This window comes from Notothenia coriiceps, unplaced genomic scaffold (genome assembly GCF_000735185.1).
Source record: "Notothenia coriiceps isolate Sejong01 unplaced genomic scaffold, NC01 NC01_scaffold00025240, whole genome shotgun sequence".
Lineage (NCBI taxonomy): Eukaryota > Metazoa > Chordata > Actinopteri > Perciformes > Nototheniidae > Notothenia > Notothenia coriiceps.
The window spans coordinates 217,745-228,952 of NW_011357941.1; the positions used below are offsets into that span (position 1 = coordinate 217,745).

The 11,208-nt window shown below is 41.5% G+C and overlaps 1 protein-coding gene across 2 annotated transcripts in view; it reads left to right on the plus strand.

Moving 5' to 3' along the window:
• Positions 1–11,208, plus strand: part of LOC104956039 (LIM and senescent cell antigen-like-containing domain protein 1) — a 30,376-nt gene that overhangs the window by 4,771 nt on the left and 14,397 nt on the right. Inside the window, exons 1-2 of one of the 2 annotated variants that reach the window (XM_010783475.1) lie at positions 4,766–5,208; positions 9,512–9,671. In XM_010783475.1, coding sequence (XP_010781777.1) covers positions 5,003–5,208; positions 9,512–9,671 — 366 coding nt within the window. In that variant the 5' untranslated portion in view covers positions 4,766–5,002. Of the gene's footprint in view, positions 1–4,765; positions 5,209–9,511; positions 9,672–11,208 lie in introns of those variants that run through there. The other variant, XM_010783476.1, reaches the window with a different exon arrangement.

An 11,208-nucleotide genomic window follows, 5' to 3' on the forward strand; every position in this document is an offset into this window, starting at 1 on the left:
GTTCGCACTTTTTAAAGCTTGTGAGTCTATCTTTCACCAATTAGCACACTTTAAATGGTGAGCCAAAGTGCCCAATGATAAACCAGTCAATTTTCATGCGCGGCCGTTGCCATCGTGAATGAGCCTGTAAACGAAGAACAAATATATCGGCGCAGGTAAGTTTTAACCACCTTGGTTTGGCAGACATTTTGGGCTAGCAGCTGCGCCAACTGAAAAAACTCCTTAATAGAGAATGAATGAGGTCTACGCCTCGGAATTCTGTTTGCCAATTATCTTTATAACTGTCAACAGCTCATGACGTGCAGCAAATGTTAGACATGACGCTGGCTTATGCGTGGTATGATAAAGTATGGATATAGTCAGAAGTGCTCCATTATTGTAAGCTCAGGCAACGCGCTGCAGGGAATATTCTTTAAATTTGCAGCAATACGTTCAAGTGATTCTGAAGCGATGAAAGCGTGGATTGGATGAATTTGATTGTCAAAGTTCAAAGGCCTCACTTTTTCACCGCCAATTTTTCATGAAGCGTGCGCGCTGCAAAGGGGGCCCAGATTTCTCATTAAGACGCTTGGATGGAATTTCTTGGCGTGCCATAAGTTCTTGGCAGAAAAAAACACCCTTAGACTTCAAGGACGACCCGCTTTAAATGTCCCCGATGAAGGTCAGCTGAAGAGCATTTTTAGAAATATCTGAAAAATTGCACCCAGATATAATGAAATTCATGACAATTTTGCACCGAAGGGTCTGATAGGAAAAAATTATAAAGTGATGACATTTCTGACAGAGTCTTCGACGAGTGAACTTCAACAATGACTACTGGATGGCAAGACGCATACAACCGAAAAAGGCGGTATAATTCCCTTCTATATACGAAGTAGGAAAGATGGCCAGCCTATTATTATTATTATTCATGCAACAACAATGGAAGGCAAGCGTGTAAACTGGCCTTTTAAGATTGACGGTGGGGCGATTGATGTGCTGCACAAGAGGCCAGAATTGTGAGAGATGTCGGCGGCACAGGCCATGATGGGGCCCTCGAGCGCTGTTTCTTGTCCAGCCTTAAACATCGCGCTATTGTTCAACAGCACACACACACGCACCGCACACGCACGCGCAGCAGCGCACACCCACACACCCACCCACCACCACACAACGACACAGCACACCCACACACAGGCACACACACACCACACTCAGAAACACAGGCCTTGTTTACGCTTACAAAGCAAGCGGCTAAATCAGTTAATCAAGTTCACGGCTGTGGTTTTCATCCCCCATCTCTAATTGAACGTGTGGGATCGAGCCGTAACAGTGAAGTCCCGCCTCACCACACTAAATGTGTAGCTGTGTAAAACCGCGTACAGTATGTCTTCCAGAACACACAAAGCTCATGTGTAAATGTGTGATAGAGGAGTGAGTGAGGGCTTTAGCTATGAAAATGAAAAAGGGACAGGGCGGGACGTTCTGAGGCCGGAAGGAGGGAGAAGACAAAGTGAACGAGCGCCTCACTCCAAGTTTAGCTCCTGGCATCAGAGCAGTTGAGGTCATGTTGAGGACATTCGATTGCTAGACCTGGGAACGGGTCGGCGAGGAAGTGAAGGGTGGGGGGCAAAGTAAAGGGTGTTTTAGTGCTTATAACAATAGAAGGTGTAGAAGGGAGATAGTAAATGTTGACACACAGACCAGGCGTTTCTATTACGGCAATCTGCTGTTTCTTAATTACGGCACCGTGAGACTTCGGGTCCGTCCCTGGTCGCATAGGCACAACACACACACACACACACCACCACAGATAACACAACACACACACGCCACATTGGCTGTAAAGAAGATGACTTAAAATGATAGCTAAGCGATTCTAATCGCACAGCTGAGGGTGCAGAGGTATCTACAGAGCCCCAAGCCAAAGGCTGATAACGACTGCATTTCACGAATTGGGAATGATGAAACCCTCTTTTAATGGTCACACATGCAGAGCACGCAGCACACACAGTGAAAAAATGTTTTTTAACCCATCCTAGTACCAGGAGTCTAGTACTAGGAGCAGTGGGCAGCTATTGTACAGCGCCCGGGGAGCAATGGGAGTGAGGGGGGAAGAGGGTGTCCGGTGCCTTGCTCAAGGGCACCGCGGCAGGGCAGGAGGTGAACTGGGACCTCTCCAAGTAGCAGTCCACACTCCATTTTTAGGTCTGATCGGGGACTTGAACCGGCGACCCTACAGCTCACAGTCCAAGCCCCTAGTGACTGAGCCACTGCCGGATTAGTAACGACCCCAACCCAGCATATTGTTTAAACACTCTGAGCAATAAAATACAATACATCCTAAAGTTCACAAACGGCTAAAGTCAGAAAAACTGATTCCCAAATGGGGAAATGGGACGATCCAATATGTGAATGCACCATTGTTCTTGGCATTGAAATGTATTTAAAATTTTAGTTTTTAAGACTCCAACATTCTATGTCTTTCTGTTTAGCCTACTTATTCCCATTTATGTTATTAGTTTTTCAAGAATACTTTTGTTTGGTTTTGTTATTGGGCCAAATATGTCTCACTTTAGGAGCCATGCACAAATCCCCCCAAGTCATTTTCCAAGTGACCTGCCTGAAACATCCTCAGTGACCTTTTATGACCCCATAAGGAAGTCTCAAAATCCTATCCTGCAGGGGGGGGGAGGGGGCACACCAGAGACACCTTGTCTGCTGCTGACAGTTGCTGTAGCCATTTTAAAGATCAGGTTGACACTCATATCATTACTCTTAGCTTGCGGACATTTTTTGTCTAATCACTTGTTAATAGCTGTTGTTTAAAGTATTAAAAACAGTGTGGAGCTCTATTTGTTCTCAAATGTATGTATTTAAAACCTAATAATGTTTAACTGAAGTTCATTAGAACAGTTTAAATGTGAATATTTGGTATTATGGACACCAGTGGGCTGAGTTCCCAATCTCTGGTGTTTGGGTGGAACCATCTGGCAAGGTCTGTAATCTGTTGGAAAGATTACGTGTGTTTCCTGTTGAGCCCCCACCCTCTGTCCATTGTACCCCAGTCACTCAACAGTGGTTCCAAGTGGAGGAGATCCTCAACCGAGCCCAGGCTGAGAGCACAAGACTTTTCTTCAGTCATTGTTCTGTTTTGGAAAAGGCTCCTGAAGCTGAAGATGTTGCCTGGTGACATGGTTCATTATCACTTTTTCACATTATAACATTTTCTTGATAGAGACTAAATACATAAAATAGTGTTAAAAAGGGAGGTGTTTTTAAGTGGCACGACCCTTTCATACTATTGACACACTATACTAATTATTACACAACAATACACCACTGCTTGTGTTTAGAGTCGCCTAGAAAGAATACACGCACTTAGAAAATATGATGCATTTCAGGGGCCAATCGCCCCCAAATGAAAAAACATGAATACAAAATAATAATGTGAATGGATGCTTTGGATGTTATATCCAGTTGTGTAGCTCTTTTATAGGACATAGAGTTGGCCCCTACTATGTATACAAACTCTCACACACACACATGCACAGAAAACAGCAGCTGCCAGCACCTAGTTTGGAGTTGAGGCTCCACTAGGTGTCTATTTGTAGAATTATGGAGTAATGCAGAAGACTGTAAAATAATAGAGGCACCCGGGGGTTGGACACACACTGACACAAACACACAGGCACATTGTTTTGACTTGTTAAAGACCGATGTGTTCATTGCACATCCCGTAGCTTTGCAGGATTAACCCAGCAGCTGCTTTCCATTGGAGCATGTCAAACATGTGTGTCTCTCTGCAGTATATTTCCAGATCTGGCTTTGTGTTTTTTTGATGGTTTTGGGAAGTGGTCAATGATTTGAGATGCCAGCAGAGTTTAACCACATAAAGAGCTACCATTTACCCAGAGGAGACCCAGATCTGTGGGTTTAAGGGAATGTCTTTTGACCAACATGGGATTTCAGAGGACGATTAACATATTTTATAATTGTAGATCTAGACCGCTTTAGATAGTTGTTCCAAACGGATATTCAAGTTGCTCCTATTTGGAGAAGACACATATCATATTTACATCATGCTTTACATTAAGCAGCCAATAAACAAACACAACATGGTTTACAAGTACTGTAGGTGGGTTACAATACATTTGGAACGAACACAACCAACAAAGGAAACTCAAATCAGTTCAGGTACCAAACATTACAGCATTGATTAGTCACTGTATAAACATGTAATTAAACAAATGACATTGCATTATACCTAATCATCTCTGATAAGACAATATCTCCAGTGTGTTTTGCAATGACTCAAGTAAAAGGAAATATTGTAACTGTTCTGCTTCTATCTTAATGATTGACTTTATCTTCTCTGCCTTTTGTGTGACATTCCCAATTTGCGCAATACTTGGAGTTGGAGCCACGTTGTTATATTTACCAGAAAGCTGAGAGTTCCAGCTGTTTAACACCAAACACACACACACACACACACACACACACACACACACACACAGATATTAGCCACAGGCGAGTTACCAGGGATGCAGAACATTCAAATAAAAATACTGCTAAGGCTTGTGTGTGTGTGTGTGTGTGTGTGTGTGTGTGTGTGTGTGTGTGTGTGTGTGTGTGTGTGACACAGTGACCTCGTCCATGACAGGCGTCAGGGTGGGCTCTTCAGTTTCAGGAGCCTGCCCCAGAATAGACAGTGAGTGGGACAGGAGGGGAAACTGAGTGTGAGAGAAAAATAGTTGATGTGGGAATGAGAGAAAGAGGGGGTGTGTGTGTGTGAGGGAGAGAGAGAGAGAGAGAGAGAGGGAGAGTCCTCCCAGCGCAGTCTGATTAGTGTTTGGGTCTCCTTCTTGCTATGTGGATTACAGCTCCCAACGCTTACTGGACTGCTATCTCCATTACTGGAAACTTTGACTAACCAAGCAGAGAGGATCTTCTATCGCCCGCAGTGACTGTGATACAGGTGTTAGGCATTTTCTGCAGTGAATTTGGACTGTTGTAGACGAGTATGGAAATAAACGGTCGTGTCCTGCCTCCATCGATACCTGAGGATGGAGAAGCCCCAGACTCAGTTGCTCACAGGGAGATAAACGGTTTCCACCAGAGGCTTCCAGGGGACGACGGTGGAGAGGCGGAGGTCCCGGTGTCAAAGTCCCAGAGACGGAAAAGCGATGTCAAAGTCTATAAGGAGTTTTGTGATTTTTATGCTCGCTTGTAAGTAAACTGTTTACAAGACAGGGATCAAAGCAATGCAATTTGTTGTCGACCAAAATATAGGTTTTTACCAAATGATAACATTTGCAATTTGGTCCTTAAAACATAACTAGTGAAATCCTACTTGTGTGTTGTGAAAACATTTTCCTCAGCGCCCAGTAAAACAGGCAGTGGAGAAGAGTTGGTTTGGCTTTAACGTAGTTGTTTTATTTTTCAAGGACACACCTCCACTCTCGAATGTCATTATGTGTACTAACTGTAGTAGTGAGTATGACGGAGCATAGGCTTGTGGTTTGATGCCCTGGCTTATGATGGCTATGATTGGTCCATTATTTATCTCATATTACCCTGACAGATATTTTTCATTTCGGTGACCAACCTAACTAACGAAAAAATGTATGAGGTAGTGAATGTGTGTGTTAAGGGTTTTCGGTCTGCTCGTACACTGATTGGTATCACTGTGTGAGATTACTGTAGGGTAACATAATGTGAAGAATTCTGATATTCTAGTAGCCAGGCTCACCAGCCAATTTGATTTGAAACCTTGGGGGCCATGTTTGTGCAGGAATAGCTGTGAGCGCCACAGGAGGGGAACACAGGATGGGATATTTTTGTGTGTAGCTGTTATGCAAAGTAGAGTATGTCAACTGGCATTCCAATTATGTGAGCATGACGGGCATGACGGCTAAATATACATACTTTATTTTGGACTAATGTAGCCCATCTTAGGCGGTAGGACAACATGCACATGGGTCACCTACAGGTTTGTGAAGTGTCATTTTGAAGCTTGGAGATTTTATTTTGTTTAGACATACACAATCACATTTTGGAATGTTTCAGAGCTAAGATGGGACACGCGGATTAGATTGTACACTAAGAGTCTGGTAGTCAAAAATACATTGAAGCCCCCTATGTGTCCTATTTGAATTATTTTGTATAAATTCTATTTTTACTGAACAAGTGAGGGTTTGACTACATTACATTCCAAAATGTCAAGATGACAAAAATGTAACTTCCTCTCCTAGTAGTAACGCATCAAAACACCAATTGCATCCTTTTACTAAAAAGGATTTGTCTTTGGCAGGAGTTTAGATTTTAAAACCTAATCCGTGTCTGTCAATATGATTTCATAAACAAACTGGAGATTTGGGCTTTACATTGAGTTAAAGAAAACACAAATGTACAATGACAATACAAGCAGGAAGAATTGAGAAAGGAAAGACATCGACTAAACTTTGAATATTAGGACAGCTGTCAGCAATATATTGTTGCAAATAAAGATTGATTATGTATGGACTATATAGCCTCATAGTGTTTGCAGATGTGTACAGGTTCCTGAGAACAGAGGAGAAAATTGCAGAGATGCAAAATAAGGGAACTGAAGACACATGGAGACCAGAGGAGGGAGGGTGGAGGCAACAGGAGGAATTCATCACAGGAGTGATAGTCTGCATCCTTTCCCGTAGCTGACAACCAGCCTCCATTTATAGTCAAAGAGCAGCTTGCTAGTGGCTTCCATGGTGGAAGGAGAGTCATATGGAGTGAGCTGCTCACAACCTACTTTTGTCTCTGGTAACAATATTGGTCTTTACCAAAACAGATGCTTTTGTTAAATCAATAAACTATTATTTAAAAAAAAATGCGGTAGACATCACACAAACCCTGAACAACTAAAAGTGGGTTCATTTTTCACATCATGTAAATGTTCAATTTGATCCACCACAAAAATACAAAGTCGTTTTGTAATTATTTTACACTTGTTTAAAGTTGTGTTAAAGTAAACAACAACAATTCTACTTAAAGTCAATAAAACTACTTAATTGTCAAAAACTATTTTGTTCTGCAGAATAAACTCCCAATTGTACAATCACTTTTAAAATAGTTGATCGTGAATGCAATCGGCAGAAGTAAATAACTAACACAATGCTATCAATAAACTACAACACGGTCACTTCACCACCGCTAAGCTAAATGCGGCTAATGTTCAGCCTGATGAAATTCATTATTATCGAGTGACATGTTAGAAAACTACATTTTTTTAGCTTCAAACATTCACGAGTGGGGTATTTACCGACATGTAATTTATTTTGTAGTATATAAGACTCCAATTGAGGTATTCCAGAAGTGCTAAAATGCTAACTAGCAATAGGGAAACTGATAATTTGCCATTGTATTGAATGAAATATAGAAAAGCAACTTTGACTGCGTATGGGTTTATCTCCCCCTCAGGCAGGGTGCTACAGGCAGATAGGAAGGTGGAAATGCCTCAGAGATGTGTCACTTCCTCCTAAAAACCCTTTGGAAAGGGCAGGGCTGTCAGCGTGTGATATCAGGCCAGACAGGGTTTATGGACCAATATGTATTTGATAAGTGTGTGAGGAGTGGATACAGATGGAAGATGTGCTTATCCCTGCATCTTGATAAGAGTGATGAGCAGTGTGTCTTGGAGTTTTTGAATTCTTGTTAATTCCCAGATTGATCTAACGAAGTTAATATGCACAGATGGCATCACTCCATTACAATCTTACTGTGTGTGTGTGTGTGTGTGTGTGTGTGTGTGTGTGTGTGTGTGTGTGTGTGTGTGTGTGTGCCAAGATTCACTTTGGTATTCTGACCTTTATAAACAAAGCAGAGGAGCCAGGATGGTCCCACCATTCTTTTCAGCACTTCGACTGTCCACATTTTCACCTTGATTGACTTAATAAGCAGTGTGGTTATTGTGTGCATTAGCATTTGTTTATTAATTAGTATGTGGCTGTTTAGTTAGTTTGTTGCTTATGCTTGTTTTAGACCAGTTTAACCATATTGTTTTTATCCTTGGTATGATTTAGTCCGAGGTTGAACCTAAACATAAATCTGACACAGAAGTAGGTTTGGCTAATGTATATTTGCTATGGGACGATGATGTCCAGAGTTGCCTAATAATAAGATAGCTTAAGGCTAGTTAGATACATATTGAACAGATGAACAAGCAGGTATGTTTCACTGATGGCGTGACTCCCCCTTCTCTCAAACAATGTCAACATCTATACAAATCAGGTTTCAAAATGTGAACATACCATTCGGATTCGTTCAGTTGACAAGATATCAGGTTTCCAGATGAGAAGCATGATTTATAGTTTAAAAGCTTAAGCAAGCACCAGTGAGTTTGTTTTTCCTGTTGTATAAGGGGAGACAAATTAGTATGTCAATAATATTAAAGACTATATCTACCTATTTTTCGGTCAATTTACCATATAGTCTTAGCCATAAAGCCAATACATACCTGAAACTTCCCCAGTTTCATATTATTTTCTAGTACTGACTTATTCAACATCTGAAAGTGATAAACAAAAACGTTTTTTCAAAGCACTGCGCAGGTCGTTGGGTGTGGCCACATTTGTGCTGCAGGTTCCGGCATCGACATTTCCAATGGAAAAGATCATTAGCCTGGGGTCTTATTTATATATTACATAGCCTTGTTTGAGTAGAGGAGGTCAAACAATACTGATTGTTTGATTAAAGGGCAGGATTAGCTTCACATGTCACTCCAGGGTTGTTTTTGTAACAGTCATTGCTCATTGGACTATGTGAGATAGTGGTTTTGGCAGTTTCTTCCATGATATTGAACCGTATCAGTGTGTGCACACGCCACTCACAGATACACTGCTGACACAGTGCAGATGTATACACTGTAACTTCACCTTGACTCTCAAAAGGCAACAAGCAGGTTTCCCACCTACTCCCACACCCTGATAAGCAGAGCCAAAATAAACCTAGAACCAAGAGATACGTCAAAGTTTCCATACTATCGTCCCCTTTCTGGTTGTGTTAAGAATATCTTCCAGATGTTTATGACAGGAGAAACATGGGATACATGTTACATTAGTTGTGTTCGATGTATCATGACAGGACCTTGGCTAATGCCATTGATATTCATACAAAAAATTGACTTACAGAAACAAATTGCCTATATATTAAGAATAATTTTTAAACGATACTGTATTTTAAACAGAGGAAAATCCTATTGAAAAACCTGCATATTGTAAATGTCATTATGGGTTAGATACATAGTATGGGTTACAGCATTTTTTGATGTATCTATGTATTTAAGAAAGGATGATGCACTTTCATTAACATGAGCACTTCAGTCTATAATCTACATTTGCCAAGTTTAGCCATAGAGGCTCATATTATACCTGCGATCCCTGTTATATAGAAATGGCATTCCCTGCTACCACATATTGTAGAACTATTTTCAAATGAGTGTTTTGACTGTTTAAGTGTACACCGATCCTTATTATGCATTTGTTTTCCTTCTCAGCAACATGGCCAACGCTCTGGCCAATGCCATGTGTGAGCGCTGCAAGAGTGGCTTTGCCCCGGCGGAGAAGATAGTGAACAGCAACGGGGAGCTGTACCATGAGCAGTGCTTCGTGTGCGCCCAGTGCTTCCAGCAGTTCCCAGAGGGACTCTTCTACGAGGTAACACTTCTTCCGGACTAAACGTCTTATCACTGTCACTTTCATCTTCTTATAAAAGACGCAGTATGCAGCAATCAACAGGTTTAAGTCGAGAGATTGTTATGGGTATACGAAGAAAAAAACAGTCAACATTAAAGCATTTGTGGGCAGATCAACATGTTAAGAAGATATTTAGGATTACTGTATAAACAGAGTGGCTCTAAACATATAAATGTAACCATGGTAACACGTTTGTCTTTTAAGCTTTAATTACATTTCCACTGGCCGTGTTGTCTGGCTTTCTCTTTCCATACAGTTAGCTAACTGTTAAGTGCAAGGCTGTTGTTAAAGCACATTCCTAAGGCTTAGACGAATAATCTAAACACTTGGTCCTGCCGAAGTAAAGACGGGTGAGCTCAACCTTAATGCAGCATTGAATTTTTAGAAGCACATTCCAGTAAGCTGTTTGCATAGCAACCTTGACACCAGGGCCAGATGTCTCTCCGTCAGAACCTGATGCTCCTCTGCTCTGTCAGTTCATCAATGAGAAGGAGGCTCTAATGCAACGATCAAGATGAAAGGCAATGCATTACCTCTCATCCCCTGTAAAGAACTCTACCTGTTTCCATAAATACACATCCTGACGCTGTAGTGAGCCGTCTTCTTAATCCTGCTAATGTACAGGAAAGTGACTAAATACTGCTTTTTCACATTTTAAGTGGAAATTCAAGCTGTGTAAACATTCTTAAAACATATCTTTAATACGTCTTATTGTATTAAGCTATGCTTTTGTCATGTAAATGTGAAGCTACAATGCGCTCATGGCAGTTTATCCAGTACATTATGGCCATGCTTGCATAGAGTTGTATCACATGCAGACTTGTGTCTTTGGATATAAGATTTCGATAATTATGCCCATTTTGCATTTTATGTTGCAAATCCTTACATAAGACTTAACCAATCATAAACATTTGAATCTTTACTGACCTTTTCCCCTTTGCTTTCTGCCTTTACCTAATTCTTTCAGCAGTGGAACCTTTTAACTGCGGGTTAATTTGAATTACCAAATATACGTATACAACCTAAAGCAGTGGTCACCAACCTTTTTAAGCCCAAGATCACCGGCCTAGGTGAAAGGCGAGATCTACCTATTGCAGAATAGAGTGAAAAAGATGGCCCAGACAATGCTTCCAATTTGAGGCCTTTTATATAGGCTAATTGCATCTGAATTACTGTTACAATGAAGGCTCCATAATCAGCTCACAGCATATAGGCAGGGGTAAAGTGCTATGTGCGAGTGGGGGGCGGACCTCACCTCCTCTAGGGGGTTCATCACCTCCTCTAGGTTCTCACCTCCTCTAGGGGGGTCCGGGGGGATGCTCCCCCGGGAAGATTTTTTTTAAATATTGAAGATGAAATATTGAAGATGAAAGCATCAATCTCGCCCTCTCTCTCTATCACGCTAAATGCGCTATTGCCACACACACACACACACACACACACACACACACACACACACACACACACACACACACACACACACACACCCTGTGTGTGT